The following is a 23,014-nucleotide window of genomic DNA, read 5'->3' as shown; positions in this document are numbered from 1 at the left end:
CACTTGATTTTCTCCATGATTCTTTATTCCAACATCACCACTCTAGTCTGGACCATCATTACGTTATTATACAAAGTTCTGCATCTTTTTATTATTGATTACAGCTTCCAACCTCTAGCCCAAGTGGTTTTACTCAATCCATCTATTTTCCATGTTCATGGTGTCCTTTATCCTGTAGGATAAAGTTTAGATTCTTTACATTGTACATAAAGCCATACACAATCTGGCCTGATTCCCTCTCCAGCCCCATTTATCTCTACTTCCCTACCTGCACTCTGCACTTGAGCAATTCAGGGACTGAGCTATGATATAACACTCCCATTTGACTCTGAGTCTTAATGAAAATTATTTTCCTTCCTGGAATGCTTCCCTTCTTTGCCTGGCTAGCTTTCATTTAATTCAAGATTCAGCTTAAACATGACTTCATCCTAGAGGCTGTCTTTGACCTTTTAGACTAGGTGTGGGGTACCGACAATATAGTCCATAGCACTGTATACTTCTCTATCTTAACAGTCATTGTATTTTATACTAATCATTGAATTATCTTTGTCTTATTTTCCCTTTAAGCTGTAAAGCCAGATCAGCAGAAGTAGATTGAGGTATTCTGAAGCCTGAAACATATAATTTGGGGGACTCTATTTAAGAATAAAAATATGAAAATTTTATATATATATATATATATATATATATATATATGATCTTCATATACATTAAGTACAAAAGAGAATATTTATGAAAAGAATCACAACAAAGTAAAAAATTAAGTGAGCTGACAAATATAAAAACATATGACCCTGTGAACACACTGCTAGGGGCCCTTTCCAGAACCCAAAAGCTTAAGCTTCATTAAATTTCCAGTAAATACACCTCTTGACATGAGTCTTCTTTAAAGCTCTATTTCTGGGGGCTTCCCTGGTGGCAAGTGGTTAAGAATCCACCTGCCAATACAGGGGACACGGGTTCGAGCCCTGGTCCGGGATTATCCCACATGCCGCGGAGCAACTAAGCTCGTGCGCCATGACTAACCGAGCCTGTGCTCTAAGTCCGCGAGCCACAACTACTGAGCCTAGCTCGTAGAGCCCATGCTCTGCAACAAAAGAAGCCACGCAATGAGCAGCCCGGGCCCCGCAACGGAGAGTAGCCCCCGCTCACCACAACTAGAGAAAGCCCACGTACAGCAACAAAGACCCAGCGCAGCCAAAATAAGTGATAAATAAATAAATTTATTAAAAAAAAAAAAGCTCTATTTCTAGTGACAACAGTAGTGTTTAACACAAGCAGGTACTCAATAATATATATTCTTTTCTGGTCAATTGATTTTTTTTTTTTAACATCTTTATTGGGAGTATAATTGCTTACAATGTTGTGTTTAGTTTTCTGCTTTATAACAAAGTGAATCAGCTATACGTATACATAATATCCCCATATCCCCTCCCTCTTGCGTCTCCCTCCCACCTTCCCTATCCCACCCCTCTAGGTGGTCACAAAGAACCCAGATGATCTCCCTGTGCTAGGCGGCTGCTTCCCACTAGCTATCTATTTTACATTTGGTAGTGTATATATGTCCATGACATTCTCTCACTTCGTCCCAGCTTACCCTTCCCCCTCCCTGTGTCCTCAAGTCCCTTCTCTACATCTGCGTCTTTATTCCTGTCCTGCCCCTAGGTTCTTCAGAACCACTTTTTTCTTTTAGAGTCCATATATATGTGTTAGGATACGGTATTTGTTTTTCTCTTTCTGACTTACTTCACTCTGTATGACAGACTCTAGGTCCATCCGCCTCACTGCAAATAACTCAATTTCATTTCTTTTTATGGCTGAGTAGTGTTCCATTTATATATGTGCCACATCTTCTTTACTCATTCATCTGTCGATGGACACTTAGGTTGATTCTATGTCCTGGCTATTGTAAATAGAGCTGCAGTGAACACTGTGGTACATGACCCTTTTTGAATTTTGGTTTTCTCAGGGTATATGCCCAGTAGTGGGATTACTGGTTTGTGTGCTAGTTCTATTTTTAGTTTTTTAAGGAACCTCCATACTGTTCACCATAGTGGCTGTACAAATTTACATCGCCACCAACAGTGCAAGAGGGTTCCCTTTTCTCCACACCCTCTCCAGCATTTATGGTTTGTAGATTTTTTGATGATGGCCATTCTGACTGGTGTGAGGTGATACCTCATTGTGGTTGTGATTTGCATTTCTCTAATGATTAGTGATGTTGAGCATCCTTTCATTTGTTTGTTGGCAATATGTATATCTTCTTTGGAGAAATGTCTGTTTAGGTCTTAGCCCATTTTTTGATTGGGTTGTTTGTTTTTTTGGTATTGAACTGTGTGAGCAGCTTGTATATTTTGGAGATTTATCCTTTGTCAGTTGCTTCGTTTGCCAATCTTTTCTCCCATTCTGAGGGTTGTCTTTTTGTCTTGTTTATGGTTTCCTTTGCTGTGCAAAAGCTTTTAAGTTTCATTAGGTCCCATTTGTTTATTTTTGTTTTTATTTCCCTTTCTCTAGTTGGTGGGTCAAAAAGGATCTTGCTGTGATTTATGTCATAGGGTGTTCTGCCTATGTTTTCCTCTAAGGGTTTTATAGTGTCAGGCAATACATTTAGGTCTTTAATCCATTTTGAGTTTATTTTTGTGTATGGTGTTAGGGAGTGTTCTAATTTCATTCTTTTACATGTAGCTGTCCAGTTTTCCCAGCAGCACTTACTGAAGAGGCTGTCTTTTCTCCATTGTATATTCTTGCCTCCTTTATCAAAGATAAGGTAACCATATGTGCGTGGGTTTATCTCTGGGCATTCTATCTGTTCCATTCATCTGTTTTTCTGTTTCTGTGCCAGTACCATACTGTCTTGATTACTGTTGCTTTGTAGTATAGTCTGAAGTCAGTGAGCCTGATTCCTCCAGCTCCGTTTTTCTTTCCCAAAATTGCTTTGGCTATTCAGGGTCTTTTGTGTTTCCATACAAGTTGTGAAACTTTTTGTTCTAGTTCTGTGAAGAATGCCATTGGTAGTTTGATAAGGATTGCATTGAATTGTAGATTGCTTTGGGTAGTATAGTCATTTTCACAATATTGATTCTTCCAATCCAAGGACATGGTATATCTCTCCATCTATTTGTATCATCTTTAATTTCTTTCATCAGTGTCTTATAGTTTTCTACATACAGGTCTTTTGTGTCTTTGGGTAAGTTTATTCCTAGGTATTTTATTCTTTTTGTTGCAGTGGTAAATGGGAGTGTTTCCTTAATTTCTCTTTCTGATTTTTCATCATTACTGTATAGGAATGCAAGAGATTTCTGTGCATTAATTTTGTATGCTGCTGCTTTACCAGATTCATTGATTAGCTCTAGTAGTTTTCTGGTAGCATCTTTAGGATTCTCTATGTATATTATCATGTCATCTGCAAACAGTGACAGTTTTACTTCTACTTTTCTGATTTGGATTCCTTTTATTTCTTTTTCTTCTCTGATTGCTGTGGCTAAAACTTCCAAAACTATGTTGAATAATAGTGGTGAGAGTGGGCAACCTTGTCTTGTTCCTGATCTTAGTGAACACGGTTTCAGTTTTTCACCATTGAGAACGATGTTGGCTGTGGGTTTGTCATATATGAGCTTTATTATGTTGATGTAGTTCCCTCTATGCCTGCTTCTGGAGGGTTTTTATCATAAATGGGTGTTGAATTTTGTCGAAAGCTTTTTCTGCATCTATTGAGGTGATCATATGGTTTTTCTCCTTCAATTTGTTAATATGGTTTATCACATTGATTGATTTGCATATATTGAAGAATCCTTGCACTCCTGGGATAAACCCCACTTGATCATGGTGTATGATCCCTTTAATGTGCTGTTGGATTCTGTTTGCTAGTATTTTGTTGAGGATTTGGCATCTATGTTCATCAGTGATATTGGCCTGCAGTTTTCTTTTTTTGTGACATCTTTGGTTTTGGTATCAGGGTGATGGTGACCTCATAGAATGAGTTTGGGAGTGTTCCTCCCTCTGCTATATTTTGGAAGAGTTTGAGAAGGATAGGTGTTAGCTCTTCTCTAAATGTTTGATAGAATTCACCTGTGAAGCCATCTGGTCCTGGGCTTTTGTTTTTTGGAAGATTTTTCATCACAGTTTCAATTTCAGTGCTTGTGATTGGTCTGTTCATATTTTCTATTTCTTCCTGATTCAGTCTCGGAAGGTTGTGCTTTTCTAAGAATTTGTTCATTTCTTCCAGGTTGTCCATTTTATTGGCATATAGTTGCTTGTAGTAATTTCTCATGATCCTTTGTATTTCTGCAGTGTCAGTTGTTACTTCTCCTTTTTCATTTCTAATTCTATTGATTTGAGTCTTATCCCTTTTTTTCTTGATGAGTCTGGCTAGTGGTTTATCCATTTTGTTTATCTTCTCAAAGAACCAGCTTTTAGTTTTATTGATCTTTGCTATTGTTTACTTCATTTCTTTTTCATTTATTTCTGATCTGATCTTTATGACTTCTTTCCTTCTGCTAACTTTGGGGTTCTTTTGTTCTCTTTCTGTAATTGCTTTAGATATGAGGTTAGGTTGTTTATTTGAGATGTTTCTTGTTTCTTGAGGTAGGATTGTATTGCTATAAACTTCACTCTAGAACTGCTTTTGCTGCATTCCATAGGTTTTGGGTCGTCGTGTTTTCATTGTCATTTGTTTCTAGGTATTTTTTGATTTCCTCTTTGATTTCTTCAGTGACCTCTTGGTTATTTAGTAGTGTATTGTTTAGCCTCCATGTGTTTGTATTTTTTACAGTTTTTTTTCCTGTAATTGATATCTAGTCTTATAGCATTGTGGTGGGAAAAGATACTTGATACAATTTCAATTTTCTTAAATTTACCAGGGCTTGATTTGTGACCAAAGATATGATCTATCCTGGAGAATGTTCCATGAGCACTTGAGAAGAAAGTATATTCTGTTGTTTTTGGATGGAATGGCCTATAAATATCAATTAAGTCCATCTTGTTTAGTGTGTCATTTAAAGCTTGTGTTTCCTTATTTATTTTCATTTTGGGTTATCTGTCCACTGGTGAACATGAGGTGTTAAAGTCCCCTACTATTATTGTGTTACTGTTTTTTCCCCCTTTTATGGCTGTTAGCATTTGCCTTATGGATTGAGGTGCTCCTATGTTGGGTGCATAAATATTTACAATTGTTATATCTTCTTCTTGGATTGGTCCTTTGATCATTATGTAGTGTCCTTCTTTGTTTCTTGTAATAGTCTTTATTTTAAAGTCTATTCTGTCTGATATGAGAATTCCTACTCCAGCTTTCTTTTGACTTCCATTTGCATGGAATATCTTTTTCCATCCCCTCACTTTCAGTCTGGTTGTGTTCCTAGGTCTGAAGTGGGTTTCTTGTAGGCAGCATTTATATGGGTCTTGTTTTTATATCCATTCAGCCAGTCTGTGTCCTTTGGTTGGAGCATTTAATCCATTTACATTTAAGGTAATTATTGATACGTATGTTCCTATTACCATTTTCTTAATGGTTTTGGGTTTGTTATTGTAGGTCTTTTCCTTCTCTTGTGTCTCCTGCCTAGAGAAGTTCCTTTAGCATTTGTTGTAAAGCTGGTTTGGTGGTGCTGAATTCTCTTAGCTTTTGCTTGTCTGTAAAGGTTTTAATTTCTCCGTCAAATCTGAATGAGATCCTTGCTGGGTAGAGTAATCTTGGTTGTAGGTTTTTCCCTTTCATCACTTTAAATATGGCCTGCCACTCCCTTCTGGCTGTAGAGTTTCTGCTGAAAGATCAGCTGTTAACTGGTGGGTTTTTACCTTGCTCCTTCATCTGCTGCATATTTCTCTGTCTTCTCATTTTGCTTAACTTACTGTGTTTGGGGCCTCCTTTTCACAGGCTGCAGGTTCATAGTTCCCATTGTTTTTGATGTCTGCCCCCAGTGGCTAAGGTTGTTTCAGTGGGTTGTGTAGGCTTCCTGGTGGAGGTGACTGGTGCCTGTGTTCTGGTGGATGAGGCTGGATCTTGTCTTTCTGGTGGGCAGAACCGTGTCCGGTGGTGTGTTTGGGGGTGTCTGTGAACTTATTATGATTTTAGGCAGCCTCTCTGCTAATGGGTGGGGTTGTGTTCCTGTCTTGCTAGTTGTTTTGCATGGGCTCTAGCACGGGAGCTTGCTGGTTGTTGAGTGGAGCTGGGTCTTAGCGTGAGACAGAGATCTCTGGAATAGCTCTCGCCAATTGATATTACATGGGGACGGGAGGTCTCTGGTGGTCCAGTGTCCTGAATCTGGCTCTCCCACCTCAGAGGCTCATGCCTGACACCCAGCCAGAGCACCAAGGCCCTGTCAGCCACACAGCTCAGAAGAAAAGGGAGAAAAAAAAGAAAGAAATAAATAAAATAAAATAAAATTTATTAAAATAAAAAATAAAAATGTATTATTAAAATAAAAATATTTAAAAAGTAATTAAAAAAAAAGAAGAGAGCAACCAAACTAATAAGCAAATCCACCAATGATAACAAGCACTAATAACTATACTAAGATAAAGATAAATAGCAGAAACTAGTCTGTCGCATACAGCAAACCCCAAGCCTACAGTTGCTCCCAAAATCCACCACCTCAATTCTGGGTTGATTCATTGTCTGTTCAGGTATTCCACAGATGCAGGGTACATCAAGTTGATTCTGGAGATTTAATCCGCTGCTCCTGAGGCTGCACGGAGAAATTTCCCTTTCTCTTCTTTGTTGGCACAGCTTCTGGGGTTCAGCTTTGGATTTGGCACCCAGGGCGGGGAGGGGTGTGGAATGCGGGGCGAGCTTGCAGGCAGCAGAGGCTGGTGTGATGTTGCACCAGCCTGAGGCATGCTGTGTGTTTTCCCGGGGAAGTTGTCCCTGGATCACGGGACCCTGGCAGTGGTCAGCTACACAGGCTCCTGGAAGGGGAGGTGTGGATAGTGACACCAAGAAGCACACAGGCTTCTTGGTGGCAGCAGCAGCAGCCTTAGCATCTCCTGCCCGTCTCTGGGGTCCGCGCTGATAGCCGCGGCTCACTCCCGTCTCTGGAACTCGTTTAGTCAGTGCTCTGAATCCCCTCTCCTTGCGCACCCCGAAACAATGGTCTCTTGCCTCTTAGGCAGGTCCAGACCTTTTCCCGGACTCCCTCCCGGCTAGCTGTGGCGCACTAACCCCTTCAGGCTGTGTTCACGCCGCCAACCCCAGTCCTCTCCCTGCGATCCGACGGAAGCCCGAGCCTCAGCTCCCAGCCCCCGCCCACCCCGGCGGCTGAGCAGACAAGCCTCTCGGGCTGGTGAGTGCTGGTCGGCACTGATCCTCTGTGCGGGAGTCTCTCCGCTTTGCCCTCCGCACCCCTGTGGCTGTGCTCTCCTCCGTGGCTCCGAAGCTCCCCCCTCTGCCACCCGCAGTCTCCGCCCGCGAAGGGGCTTCCTAGTGTGTGGAAACCTTTCCTCCTTCACGGCTCCCTCCCACTGGTGCAGGTCCCGTCCCTATTCTTTTGTCTCTGTTTTTTCTTTTTTCTTTTGCCCTACCCATGTATGTGGGGAGTTTCTTGCCTTTTGGGAGGTCTGAGGTCTTCTGCCAGTGTTCAGTAGGTGTTCTGTAGGAGCAGTTCCACATGTAGATGTATTTCTGATGTATTTGTGGGGAGGAAGGTGATCTCCATGTCTTACTCCTCCGCCATCTTGAAGGTCCTCTGGTCAATTGATTTTTGACAAGGGTGCCAAGACTATTCAATGTGGAAAAGAGTAATATTTTCAGCAGTAGTGCTGGGACAACTTTTTGCTTATTGAGAAACAGCAGAGGGGGTGTGACGCCAGGACCCGGAGGCCCAGGGCCCTTTGTGGCCGGGGAACTTTGGTCGGAACTCGCTGCTTCCACAGGTGGCAGTGGCACCGCGGGCCTCTCGAGCACAGGGGCTCCCTCAATAAATATTTTTGAATGAATATATTAACCGTTATTTTCAGTTATATTTCCATACATTTGACATTCAACAAGCTTTTCACAAATTATAGTTCTACAAAAAGCTTTGTATATTAGAAAATTGTTCTTATATCAATAGTTATTTTACATTTTTGCTATGGTTATATTTCAAACAGCTAACAGTGTCCATATCTGTTAGCATATCACTGGGCTCTGTGCAAAAAGTCTGAGGTACCTCTTTACTAAGAGGAAAAAATTCTTTATTCACATCAAAAACGTACATTATAATCTTCTATATGTGAATATATGTTTGTGTGTCTCTCTATATTTTTATAGATCATCTATATTAAAACTTTAAATTTAAATTACTAAAATTTTAGTTTTTTAGATATTCCCACAAAGCGAAATCCATTGGGGAAAAACCATCTATTTTCTGCTTTCTTTATAGTATATCTTTTTAAGCATTTGTCTCTGGAATAATAGAGATACCAATATTTTATATAACTTTTAAAAATGTATTAAATGTTTTCTTTATGATGAATTTGTCCACAGGTTATTTGAATCAAGACTGTAACATAGCATTAAAAAGATAAGCTACTTGGCCTAAATCTTTAGAGTTTAGTTTGTTAAAATAGAATTAAGTTTAGTTAAGTTCCTTTTATAATAACATTTTAAATGTGCTGAGGAGTTGGTATGCTCATATCAAGATTATCAGGTGTGTGTGTGTGTGTGTGTGTGTGTGTGTGTTATAAAGTGCAGCCCTCTGATCAATGCGCACTTTTTCCTCCCATTTTCCTAAATACATCATGAAAAAAGGATGAGGTTTCCGCCTTAATTGCTTGTGCCTTTTATTCACATTCCTCTCTCAGCCAGAATTGTGAAAAGAGTGTTAGTAAAAAGCTGCACAATAGAGCTTTTCATTAGGCCTCAGCAAGGCACACAAAAGAAGGCTTTTGGAAAGAGTGAATGCATGAGTTTAATTTGCAGGTGGAGAGTAGATAAAAGGTGCTGACGCCTCTATTATTCTCTTACGTAGGTGACCCTTACCCTGTACAGCTGATCCCAACTACCATGGCAGCTGCTGCTGCAGCAACACCAGGCTTAGGCCCACTCCAACTGCAGGTAAGTCGGGAAACAATACACCAGAGACAAAGGTTAAGTAAATATCGAAAACAGCTATTATCGTGTTAACACAAAATAAAACTGACTAGTGATATTTGTCTCACATTTTTTTGTTTTTGAATTTATGTCTACTGATTCTTAACCCAAAGTTGGTTCTTTTAATTTTTAGGCCTGTTTTCTGTACTAAAGACAGTTTATTGTAATTTTTTTTATTGCCTGGTATGATTTAACAAAATGAGCTGTACTTTTGCTTTGATTACTATATGCCATAATTTTGTCACAGAATGTTCCTCACCAAGATAAAAAGAACAAAAAAACTACAAAAGATATTCAGATACTTATGGATCAAGATAGCTTACAAAAATTACGTTTAAAATTGTTCAAGATGCCCAGTATTTTTGAAGCACTCTTTATTCTCCTGCTAATGCCAGCTCAGTTGGATAAGCAAGGATAAGTAGACCAAATAAGCAGGTGTCTAAATGAGCACAACTTTATCCAGACATCCTAATTAAGACCTTTTTTAGCCCGGCAGAAGACATATTCCCATATATCCATGAATGTCTTTGCTGACTTTACCAGATGTCCAAGTGATTTTAGAAATTTTGTCTCTGGAGTTGGAAAGAATATCAATTAAATTATATTAAAGTTATCTTTCATTAACTGTTTAAATCTTTGAATCAGCATCCTACTACCCTAGTTTCTGTTGTTATGGACTTTATAGGTACACAGGTAATGGGAATAACAAATCATCCAATAATAGGATTAATCTCCCCTTGTGAGAAGTTTTATATTTTCCTTTGCCTGAAAGACGCAGTATGCCGTTAAAGCCAAGTATAAAGCACCCATGCTTAATAAAATTAAGTTGTATTCATGAAAGTGCATTGTCATGACAGATGACCCTAGCCTATAAGGAAAATATAGTTTAAATTGTAGCATCAAGAGACAGATACATCTGGTCAGCACAGGGAGTTATCAGACCTGGTGGGGTTCTGAGAAACCAGTTGAGTCTCACAGGAGAAACACAGGAGGAACTGAGACATACTGTGTTCTACAGAGGTTAATAACACCCATTCCTATTCTGCCTTTTCTCCAAAAGCTACAGTGTTAGTGTCTGTTTCTTTGAGCTGGAAATTACCTTGGAAATAACCTGTTGGAGCCATGGGGACAATAAAAGTAACAGCATTTGTTAGCCTTTGAAGTCTGAGAAATAACTACAATACAGAGAAGTGGCTATAATAAGTAAAACTAAAAAGAGTAGTTGGAGGATAAAGGGAAGAGGAGAAGAATATCCAGCAATAGATTGACTGTGGAAATAGAGTTTTAAGAGATCTAAGCTGTCAGTTTTCAAAACAAATTAGACATCTCATTTCCTTTCACCATTGGATTAGTGGTGAGAGGGAGCAAGGAAAGTTGGGGGCAGTCTCCTACGTTTCATTGTTTAGATTCTAGTAGAAGGTAGCTTGTAGGCAGAGTCCAAACTTATTTTTCTATAAAGATAGCATTAGACTATTTGACACAAATTAAGTTTTATTTCTGCCCTTATAATGTGATATCAGATTCCGTTAAAATTTAAAGATACAAAAAAATTTGTTGATCAGAAAACAAGAAAAAAGACACCAAACATGTTTGCTTTTGCTTCAACTATAATTTGATCTATAAATGGGATAAAGATATTTTGTGTAAGTGGCATTGTACCCATTAAAATAAATGAGTTTTGTTAAGATCTCAGTAAATCAACACTGCGGTACAACAAGAAAACTAATAATCTTAACTCTTTCATGATAAGCCATTAGCTACTATTAAAACACAAACACATAAACACACACACACACACACACACGGACTTTTGCTCATGATTAAAAAACAGTACTCAAACCCAAACACATATTCCAAACGCATGTCATGGCGTTTCTTTTAGTGGACTTACTCTCACCTTTGCTAGGGTGCCTACACCAACCTACTTTTCTACTCCTATTCCTAACACTGTATTCACAGATCCCTAACCTTGACTTCACCTTTCCCCCAGCTGCAAAGGAGACCTGTAATACTCTCCCTCCCCTTGCATTAAAATAGCATCCAAATTCTTTTCTTCTCCACAAACCTTCCCAGACAGGTCAGAGAAAAGCTAACTACAATGCCTAGTCAGAAGTCTTATCTTAACCCTAACCCAGCATTCACCCCAATCTTGTGAACCTGCTTCTGAGAAGTTTCATCTCAGTGGAGTATAATGTATGAGCCAGTTTTAATTTTCTCCATACTCTGCTTTGAATTATACTGCTAAATCTCCATTTTCTATCCCTTAATAATACCTGGAGTAGACTTCATCACTTTTGAGTCCCTTTCAGTTACCAAGATTCTCTTTCAATTATTGAGATTCAGTCCTATGTTCTTATGCTAGGTTCTCTGGTAAGGCTTTCACACAAAGAGTTCTCATTTAATTCTTATTACAACACTTTTTGTTATGTATTAATAACTCTATTTGACAAAGAAGAAACTTGGATCACAGAGTCCAAAATCCATGGTTTTAAAACAATTATACTTGCTTTTCCAAGTACAGGAGATTTTTTTTTAAACTTTGGAGACATTGCCCTTCTTAGGACATTTGCTAACTTAGTAACCTGCTAATACAATTATAACAATAATGCTGATTAATTGGTACTAATACAAATCCTCTATATGCAATGCTGAAGGAGACAGCAGCATTCATGACGGCTATCTACTTCACACTCTGCATTGTCTATTTCATACCTCTTTACACAGATATATGTTAATTCAGTCTTCTCTTTTTGAACATCTAGATCCAAGAAAGGACCCTATAAATATATCTCTACTCCTGGTTGACTTTGTTTACCTACCATTTGTGTTTTCTTTTGAAATAATCATTTACAAGTAATTGTTCACGCTTGGATAATATTAAGTAAAACCAACAACCAGGGCCTTTATTAAAGAAGAAATAATTATTACAATTGTCTTAAAAGGAAAACAAAATGACATGTTTTAAATTAAACCACTATTTATTATTTTATCACTTCATGTTCCTGGATAAAATAATAAAATACTTACTATGCAAAAAAAATCACCTTACTGTATACTTTTAGGAGCAGTTAAAATAGTCTAAGCATTGTCAAATATTTAGTTTTTATTTATATAGAGAAAATGGCTTAATCTGGATTATGTATATAAAACATACAAATTAACATGTTGTGCCCAGGCACCATTTTATTTCTTTCTTCTATAACAAAATATCTGTCCTTGTCTCCTCTGAGCTTTTTCCAGAGCTTTTAAGTCTTTCCTGAGCTTCAGATCCATATAGCCAACTATTTGTTGGCTACCAAGAGGAAACACAGACGTTACATGCACAATAAACTGACTACAAAATGGGCCTCACCAGTTCTCTTCCTCGCCCCCCGACCTGTTCATTTTCTGGTCTTAGCAAATGGCTCAACCCCGGAAACCATTAGCACTATGTTCAACTTCTCTTCTTCCCTCTTCCTCTGGACCTATTCATTCATTATCTGTCTATTCATTCTACCTACTAAATACATCAAGAATCCGTCTGTTCCTTTGCATGGTACTGTCACTCTGTGGGTCAGGCTATCCTCATTGCTTCCATAATTTACCACAGTAGCCCTGAACTGGCCTTTCTTTCTTCTCTTGCCCCTTCAGTGCGCTCTCTACTATACGTTTGTCAGAATGATCTTTAAGATTTTAGAAAATCTGACCATGTCCTTCTCCTACTTAAATACCTTAAGTTATACCTTGGTGTTTTCAAGTTCTCTCTCCCCTCTGGATCTTTACATGTGATGTTTTCTCTTTCGGGAACCCTATTACCCACCTTTGTTTTACCAAGCAAACTCCTAGTTTTCCCTGAGGTTGCAAGTCAAAACCTCACTTTTTCAGGGAAGTCTTCATTGTCCCCAAGTCTTGATTAACGTAGGTCTTATATATGCCGGGAACACACTGTATTTCCCCTCTAATAGCACTTATAGAATATGTTTTAAATCCTACTTTCTGGCTTCTACCAGACGGCAAAATCTATGGAATTACTGACTCACCATCGTTTGCACTTAACCAGTGCTTGAAATATTTAATGGACTCAGTAAATATCTATTAAATGAAAGGGTGAAGAATGAATCTTAAGATTACACTTAAAATAAATTATCTATTTTTGTTAACTAGCTACTCTTCTTTGAAACAGTGGAATTAAGCTGAATATTAATGATTAATTTCCTATATAAATTAATTTTCATCCTTATGAAAACACAATGTGCCTGGTACCATGTGTGGCACCACAGTATTTTAAAATTATGTTTATGATAGTCTGCTCCACACTACCTTATTCAGTGTGCTGCACCTACACTAGACTCTTCTCTGTCCTTTGACTTGCCGAAGTATGCTCCCACCTTAGAGTTTGGCATTACCTGTCCCTCTGCCTGGAAGGCTAATTCACCTCATTCAAGAATTTGCTCTAATGTCATCTCTCCTAGACTTAGTCTAACTAACCGCTTGAAATCATAAAATAACCCTCCAAGATGTACCACACTTCCTATTTCCTTTATTCTGCTTTTTTTCTATAGCACTAGTCATCTTCAAACATACTGTATAACTTACATATTATATTCCTTATTTATTGTCTGCCTGTTTCAAATATTCTCTAAATTCCACCAGAGCAGGGAGTGTCATTTTGTTGTTGTTGTTGCCCAATAATGTATCATAATGTATCTCACGTGCTCGGGGTGGGGTGGGGGGGCGGAATGCCTAGCAAGTAGCTGGTGCTCAGTACATAGGAATAAAATGAAGAAACTATCATGAGCTAATGGTCATAATCATTTTTAATAAAATAACAAAGCAGTGTATGATTAATTTCTGGAATAAATGATATTAATTTAAATACCAGGGAACATTATATTTTTAACCCTTATTAAAAGATTCTTAGTATATGAGAAATCTGTAGCTCTATCTCTTCTGCTCCTTCTTCCCTTTATCTTATTTGTTACCTTGGGCTGCTGCATAAAGAATGTGTTTTAGCATTTATTACAGTTTGTGTAATTCCTTTAAAGTTATAATTTTCAAAGAAGACCAAACATTTCAACATTAGTTTATTCCTATGTTGTTCATTAATGGATGTACAGGCGTAGATGAGACTATGAATTGATAGAGGTGCTTTTGACTCAGTATGACTCACCTTGCCAATACAACACTAAAAGAAATTATTTCTAAATAATGGAAAGGTATATTATCAAAATACTAGTAACTAGCCAATTAGCAATCTCATACACTGTTTACCCCATTCTCTTTTTTCCTCCTCTTCTCTTTTTTTCTTTCCCCTTCCTCTTCAAACTACTTATTTTTCTTCCAAGAGCCAAGGATGCCTTTTGATATTTGTTCTCCTAATATTGTCTCTTTTTAAAGGAGGGAGATTAACTTATACAGAAAACTAATCTAGCTTCATTTCAATCTGAAGAAGTGAATCTAATTATTTAAGCAAAATAACTTACACTTTGAATCTTTTGGATTTTTGTGACTAGATAAAATCAGCTAAGCAAATTGTCTGTTTCTAATTAATGAAACCAAATGATGGCAGCAGTCCATCTAACATTTATTTCTCATATTCATTGTCATTCATTTGCATTTTACTTAATGGGCATCGTGAACTTTTTAATAGTAAGATTTGTAGTGTATCCTATTTCTGTTTTTTAACAAGGCTTCTAAGATTGGAAATTAAAAGGAAATATTTATCCACTTATTTCTCACTTTATAAATACTGTATTTGTGTTGGCCAAAAGATGGTTGCCACCTGTTCTACCTATAGGAAGCCAAAAATGTCGACTCCAACCAATGATTAATAGTGATAAGCAGGGGAAAAAAAGATTGAAATTCTTTTTGGATGGTCATATTTTACTCAACTAAGCAAGTAGCTTTCATTCAAGAATTTTTATTGAATTAATTCACCTTTTACTGATTTTAGTAGGATTATTTTTAAAATGCATAATAGTATTTTTGGAATAAAGACTCAAAATTGCAAATTGTCATAAATGAAATCACATAGGGCTACAGTTCCAGCAACCAGTAATATCAATAACATGAATCCTCTGGGATAGAGAATATGATAGATGACATGTGATCACAGGAGAGAATGAATTATATAAAATATCAACTAAAATCAATCATTTTTCCTAGCTATCAAAGGTACATGGAAGTCATAGTGGAAATGGCTTCGATTTCTATCTGATAGAGAGTAACATCAAGGTAGATGTAGATGAAAAAATGAAGTTCATCTTTTTATCAACCTCCTGCCATTCTCTGAAGGAGGTCAGTAATTATGACAGGACACAGATAAATGTTTCATATTTCCCAGAGCCTTGTAAGTGAGCATGGCTTTATGTGTCTGACCAAGAGAAACCCCTAGAAAATCAATAAGGAAGAAATAACCATGTGGAGAGGTCTAGATATGAGGCTTTTTACCTTCTTATTGAAGGAATTACTTACAAGGATGAATCCCTGTAAAGTATTCATCTTTACCTACCTAGACACTCTACTATTCAGTTTAACTCTTAGGTCACAGTCATTTCCATACAGGGTGAAAAATGATCAACTGCTCAACATTTCAGTTGCAACCCTGGTGTGTTGTTTGCTCTCAGACTTCTGTCTGCATGAGTGAGTTTTCTTGCAGGTTAAAAGAATGAATTCCCTCTTTTCCTCTCTCTTCAACCCTGAGCCTGCAGGGCAGACAGACAGAAGCACACATATGATTAAGACAGCACAGCTGCAAGTGTGAGTCATTTGCATATGTATTAATAGAGACAAAAAAAAAACCCCAACAACAATTAAATTATATACAGAGACATTCTGCATACTAAAGAACATATGCAAATAGGCCTGAAAAAGTGCAGCCAACATTTTCTCTGACTTTTCCAGGCCCATATGGGCTAGAGTCAGAACCCAGCAGTGTTCAAGAATCTCCTTTAAGGAAAAACCTAGTAGGAACTACTTCCAGTTATTACCACCCCTAGGGTTCCCAGGAGCTGTTTGACATTTGGGCAATGGAGACAGTACCGGCAGTGTCTTTTTCATGCTATTTCTGTATTTCCTTGTTTCCAGCCGCTTCATGTTGTCTCATTACGTGCTAACAGAAACATCAGTACACGTGTGCTTTTCCACACTACCCATTTTTATTGTAATTACCAATCAAATGGTAAAGTTTAAAATTGTATTTGAAGTTCTCCCATTGCCTACACTAAAGTAATATAAACTATTCATAAGTGCCAGGTTTCCTGGTCACAAGTTCATGCCCATTCCTCAATGGCATTCTGTGTTCTCTTAATCAAAACATGGTTAGGTTACTCTAAAATGTTTCTAGGCTAATTGGTATACATAAAAGGATTGCTAGGCTCAAGGCCAAAGTAGATGCAATCCTAGGAACAATACCAGTTTATTGTAATTTTAAAAGTATACAGGTTTTTCATTTTATCAAGAAAAACAGAACTACTCAGTTCTCTCGTCTTGGCTATATATAAGAAGGGAGAGAAACTAATATTCTTCAGATTCACAGATTGTATTTATATTAGAAATTTGTCATTCAACCTAATAGTCGGTTTAGTTTATATTACTAGTATCCTTTAATTTATTCAAGGAATGTCTTACGAAGACAAATTCAATAAAATTTATTTAGGAATAAAATTCTACATAAGTAAAAGTTATCACCTTAATAGAACCAATAAGAATCTTGAGCCTAAAGAACCCAAATGAAGACAGATTCTCCTTAAGAGAAACAAACTCTGGTTGTGGTACCAGAAAACTGTTGAATATTATCCATGAATATTATCGATTATTTGTATGGCTAAATCGCAAAGCATGCAGCTGGAATATGTAAATTATATTACATATAACTGTTAAACCTAGGGCTGAAGTCTTTGTAGTTAATTAATTACATACAGGAAAACTTAGTCTCTCAGCAGAGGATAATTAGAGGGAAAATAACATAGACTAAAGCAAAAAATTTTATTATTATATTAAGACATTATCTTTAGATTAATATTTTAAGAGGCACTGTTATTTAGCAAGAGCCAGTAAAATGTAATGGTTAAAAGGATGGTACCTGCAGCCATCTGTGCCTTAAATCATGGTTCTGCTATTTACTAGCTCTGTGATTCGGGGCAAGTTACCTAACCTCTCCATGCCATAGTTTTCTTGTCTGTAAATTATGGATATAAATGATATCTTATTGTGAGAATTAAATGAGATAATATACATCAAGTTCTTAGAGCAATGAAAGTATTAATTACAATTTATGAAATACTATGTCCTAGGTAATAATAAATGCTTGGTATTATTAGTTGATTAATAAATGTTATTAGCTGGTATTAAAACTATTTTTTATGGCTTAAAGGCAGTCTTGCAAGTGAGGACTTGGCAGACTTTTCTTATGTGGATTTATTTTGCAGTTCAGCATCTAAAGCAAGTTAGTAAAATTGAGGCACATTTTCTTATTCATAAGGAAACAAGTGTTTTCCCCTGTGTGGTATAATTTTAAGGCCCATCACAAGAATCTATAGGAGGCAATGAGATTAATTATCCAAAAAAAAAAAAAAAAGCCCGAGTAGTTACTTAGGAGTATAGTGTCCTAAATTTTGCTATTGCTCACTCTTTATCTCAATATTTATATCTACAAAATGAAAATAATGCCTCCTGTCAAGTCCTATTTTTCCTTGGATATATTGCAAACTAATTGTCTCTATGAGCTGCCAGCAACTATTCTAAATGAATAACTTATAAATTTAAAATAAGTTATTTACGTAGATGCTTTTAATGTAATAACACATTTTAAAATAAATAATATAAAATATTATTTTATATAAAATATTTTCTGGTATAACCCTTCAAAACATACTCTTCTTCTAAATATATTAGTAGAATATACACTAAGACATCTTACCTCTTATTCTACCCCTTTATTGTAGAGCTAAACTGTTTCTCATAGAAATTTGAGAAAATTTATAAACTTTTCATTACTTCCTTTAAGGAAATAGTTCCTATGTTTTCAAACTTTAACGTGGAAGCGAATTATTTTATAAACCCCATAGTATCCCAGAAATTTTATTTACTCTGCAAATACTTATTCTTTGTAAGTGACTAAGCTAAGCATCGTAAGGAATGCAAAGATGAATTAGTTAAGAATCCCTGATGGATCATAAAGGAGTCTGAAATTGAAGAGAATGAATGGAGTGTGAAAGTGGAATAGAATCTGAAGAAAGTCATACAACCTCCTGTCCTAACAAGTCTATTTGAAATAAAAAGGACCTCAGAGACCTTTAAAAGCAGTTGTTTCAAACTGTTCACAGGAGTCCGAGTGGCTCCAGTCGCCACCAAACAGTACCATTCACTTTTATTTGTTTTATAGATTGAGTTCTACTGGCTGAGATTGTTTGAATAAAAGATTCTGCTGCTAAAATAAAATTTAAAAATCATTCTTCTATTCCAACTCTTGAATTTTATTGATGAGGCAATTTAGACTTTAAGTAGTGACCTGGCTAAATCAGATACTAACAGAAGTGTGCCTGGAATCGTAGCAGCTGAAAGCTAAATCTAGCTTCTTCCTATTTTTCCATGGTATCCTTACAAATATTTAAATGCATATATTCATATATATTACCTTTAAGTTGTTTTGTGTAAAAAGAGGGGAGAAAAATTGCTATTTTTGCATTTAGACTTAAATTAAGGATGAATAAAACAATAGATAGGATTTGCATATTAGTAACAATGGCAACCTTCTGAATTGCTTTCATTTTGCTGAGTTCACTGACTGTGCTCTGTGAATTAATTCTTTTGTGAAAAGCTATTGAAAGATCAAGGAATTCAGAAAACAAAACAACAGAGAAGTGTGCTGTTTCATATCTGTTTGTTCATAAAAGGTTCAAAGTGAGATTGTTTACATCACAAGTCTTGTTGATATTTTATTTGTTTCTTAGAAGAAAGATAGTATTCAAAAGTTGATTATATAATCATGCAGATAAGATTTTGCAGTGATGAATGAAATGTTCTGAGAGAAAGACCAAGGAGAAAAACCATGTTCCAATTCTGAGCTACATTTGGCTGGCAGGTGACTTTGCAAGACTTGAAAATAGAGCCCTATTCGATTCCTTCAGATAAAAAGCTTAAGCCAGCCCAGCATATTTCAGATTTGCTGTTTCCTGTGGAAGTTTCTCAGTATTGTCCTGCCAAATTTATGGCATGTAAAGAAAGGGGAGGAGGGAAAGGAATCCTTAATTATTCCATCTTTCTTAATCCTGACCTTTCCCTTAATGCCATACCCCCTTTTCTTACCCAGCGGCTTCTTGGATAAAGGAAGGAGACAGGAAGAAATGGAGGAACAGACTCAAAGTATGCTCCAAAACGATTTGGTACAATGAGCATTGGGCCAGCAGAATTAATACCTCCAACAGGGAAAGTGCAACACTGTTCTCTCTTGCTTTTGCCATTCTAGAACTTCTTCAATGTAAAATGAAAAAAGTAATCTTGATAGTTAAAATTACAATTACTTCCTTTTTGGAATGAGGCAGAACTGCAGAAAATATTGTCCCTCCATCTATAATAGTTGCTTTAAGATAAGTTTCCATCTGAAATTTGACTATACTGTGCTCTAGTCTATACAGCTCGTACAGATATAACTAGCTTTCCCCTGAATTTAGTTCTTCGGTTTTCAAGGAATCTTAAATTGTTAGAAATAGTACAGTTAAAACATTTGTTTAAACATATAGAAGATAAACCATGACATTTAACTAAACAATAAAAAAAAAAAAGCAAAGGCCCTTAAAAGTTCTTCATTTTTATTCTCATCTTGATTTGATTCATCTTGCATCTGGTTTCTTTCCAGAGGAATTTTAAGTTTGGATGTTTTAGTGTCACCTTAGACACAAGCTAGCATTAAATGCAGTATGAAACTATAAAATATATAGTTTCCATAGGCTCAGTCTTTGCACTGTAATCGTCTGGTAGTTTATTGGTATAGTAGTACAGTAATCTGTTAGATGACCTCATGACTTATGCTTTTTTTTTCTTTCTTTAAAGCATGTTTGTCAATTTGTAAAAAACATTAAAAAATTGTTTTTAATTGTTTTAAAGTAAATCTTACAAATAAATAATATTTAAATGGAACTTATAGTATGATGGGTTATGAGCTTGAGCTCTCCTGAATACCTCTTAGTCTCAGTTTCTTCCCTTGTGAAATGTGATAATTTTGTTCCTACATGATAAAGCTGTTGTGAGGATTAAATGAGATAGTATGTACAATATGCTTAGTATAGCTTAAGCATTCAGCCATCATTAGCTGCTATCATCCTTGTCCTTATATCCTGTATTCAGGGATTTCTCCACTGTCAGAAATGAGCCTAATAAATTCTTCCATATTTCAAGTTAGCAAGTATTTTTCTAAGATAGAGCAATTATGTTCTATAGTACAGAGGTGTATGGCAAATCGAGAAATCCATCTCAATTTAATTTGGGGTTGAATACACTCTTTGAGAGCCATTCCCCCATGTTTAATGAAAGCCAAAAAGTCTTTATGAAAGTAAAATATCCTTTCAATATAAAAACCTTTGTTCTACATGTAAGACTACACAAAAACTGTTTCAATTCTTCCTAAAAATGAAAAGAATGTATCTCCCTATTTCTTTCCATTCCATAAGAGTTACTAGAGCATCTTTGCTTTTATGACATTGACAATTACTCGTGAATGGAACAAACTTTTCCCTTTGAAGGGAAAGCTGTATGTTATTGGAAAGTTACAGTGTTTTGTTATAATGGGGAGAGTTTTACAGCAGGGCTGGATGGTTAGGGCATAATAAAGGCATGCAAAGCAGTTGGTATTTCATGATCCCTCTAACTTCCCAAACTGTTCAACAAATAAGGGATTAACACATAAGGGTCCTGCTCTCAACCTGCTTCTGAAGTGATATGTGAGTCTGGTCTCAAGTCATTTAATCTGGCCAGCTCTCAAGTTTTCTTGTTTTTAAAATACAGATAAGTGTAGCTGTTCTACCTATATATCATGGAAGAAGGGGGGAAATGAAACAAAGCACTATGAAAGTAACCACGAGCCTCAGAAATCCCCAGAAGGAGTCTTTGCACCTTACAAGTGGACTTCTCTGATTCCTGATACATTTATTCATGTACTGTCAAAGAAAATATGAGAGAAGGGTGCTAAAGTAACCATTGGCCTGAGGCATTCAAAAGAAATGCTTTAGAAACCTGAAAATAGTCAAGCTAGCACTGAAGATCTAATTAGGCAAGAAATAGGAAGTTTCATTATTCCTATTACATCTCCATGGAAGGAGAAGGAAGATGAGCAGGTCAGACCAGGGCTAGACTACCCGATAGACAACCTAACAACGTGCTTACACCCAGTTAAAGAAGGGCTATGTGGAAATAAATAAATAAGTAACAATTTGACATAAAACAGCTTCATAGCAGTAATCAGAATGCTGTGTTATTTTGAATTACACAGCCAACTGGTTGGGCACTATACACTTTTTAATCCTTCAGGATGCTAAAGATTTAAAAACAGGAACCTACTTCCAAAAATCTACCTCTGTTCCTATTGAAAATCTTTTTCTCTCTCTCTCTTTTACTTTTATGTCTTCCTTTTTTCCCCTCTTTCTTTAACTTTTCCTCTCTACATTTTTAGCTGCCCTCTCTGTTAATCCTGCTCTACGAGTCTTCCCCTTTTCTCTATTCTTCAGTTTTCCCCTCCTCTCTCTTGTTCACTGAAATCTGGGACTCTAGCTACTTTTTTATTCTCCCACAATTGTGAAAAATGGAGGTACTATCTCCTTTAGAACTATTTGCTTATTAGTTAAACAATTATAATAGCAATCCAGATATGAGCAGTTGAGTGAAGAGTTTTAATTGGGAATACCAAATGGCAAGGATTGAGGCTATCAGAGGAGAATATATATGGGCCTTTTTTTTCCCATCCAAATAGATTTGATAACATTCTAAATGCTCTTAGAAGATACTAGCCTAGAGATATTTTTATCCATAATACATCTTCTCTATTAATAAAGCCAGTAATGCCATGAACACATCAATGATGGAGGCTTTCATTGAGACCATAACACTAATAACAGTCTGATTTTCACCCACTCTCCAGAGATTAGGAAAAAAGTGTGAGTTCTCTTGGAAAAGAAAAACGTAGAGGTGGAAACACAGCTCTTTATTTTTATACTAAGAAAGAACTGCACAATTGGTTTCTTAGCATCAGCTGAAATGGAGAGAATTGCTTTTCACCTTGTTTGTTTAATAGTCTGCTATCAGTATTTTATAGTCTTGTTATCTCAGATCATGGGTGGTGACCCCTGGCTACCTGCTCTCCTGCACACTTAACACCATTTAGTATTCATTCTTTATACATATATGGACATACTAGAGATACTACTCAGTGCTCTGTCATGACCTAGATGGGTGGGATGGGGTGGTTGGAGGGAGGTCCAAGAGGGAGGGGATAATATGTACACATATAGCTGATTCACTTCATTGTACAGCAGAAACTAACACAACATTGTAAAGCAATTATACTCCAATTAAAAAAAAAAAAAGAGTAAAGCCAGAAAAAAAAAATTAAGTCTAAATGTTGCAGTGTTTTTTAAAAATCTTTATAATTTACAGTGTTAGCAAATCCCACTATTCCTGACTTTTTCTTGGGAAGGAAGGTCAAAATGTTTAAGAATTATAAGTCAGAGTTGTTGAATAAGATGCTTTTTTCATATGTGTGATTGTATTTTTTACTTTTTAATTTATAAAAATAACATGCAGTAAATTTGACTATATTTGGGTTATACAGTTTTATGAGTTTTAACCACCACCACCATCAGGACGCAAGACAGTTCTATTACCCCCCAAATTCCCTTGGTCTCTTTGACCACCTAGGAAAGGAATTCTCTTATCTCCTGCCCAGGAAGTCTCAGCCTGGCTGGCAGGACAGCTGAAGCCAAG

At 36.6% G+C, this 23,014-nt stretch overlaps 1 protein-coding gene across 5 annotated transcripts in view; it reads left to right on the top strand.

Annotated features, from left to right (window-relative positions):
- SOX5 (SRY-box transcription factor 5) overlaps positions 1-23,014 on the top strand; it is a 393,300-nt gene that overhangs the window by 285,244 nt on the left and 85,042 nt on the right. For all 5 annotated transcript variants that reach the window (XM_036866199.1, XM_036866200.1, XM_036866198.1 and 2 more), the window contains one exon: positions 8,940-9,025. In XM_036866199.1, coding sequence (XP_036722094.1) covers positions 8,940-9,025 — 86 coding nt within the window. The remainder of the gene's footprint in view (positions 1-8,939; positions 9,026-23,014) is intronic.

This window comes from Balaenoptera musculus, chromosome 10 (genome assembly GCF_009873245.2).
Source record: "Balaenoptera musculus isolate JJ_BM4_2016_0621 chromosome 10, mBalMus1.pri.v3, whole genome shotgun sequence".
Classification (NCBI taxonomy): Eukaryota; Metazoa; Chordata; class Mammalia; order Artiodactyla; family Balaenopteridae; genus Balaenoptera; species Balaenoptera musculus.
Note: the sequence above shows the minus strand (reverse complement) of the source record. Positions and strands in the feature narration are given on the sequence as shown.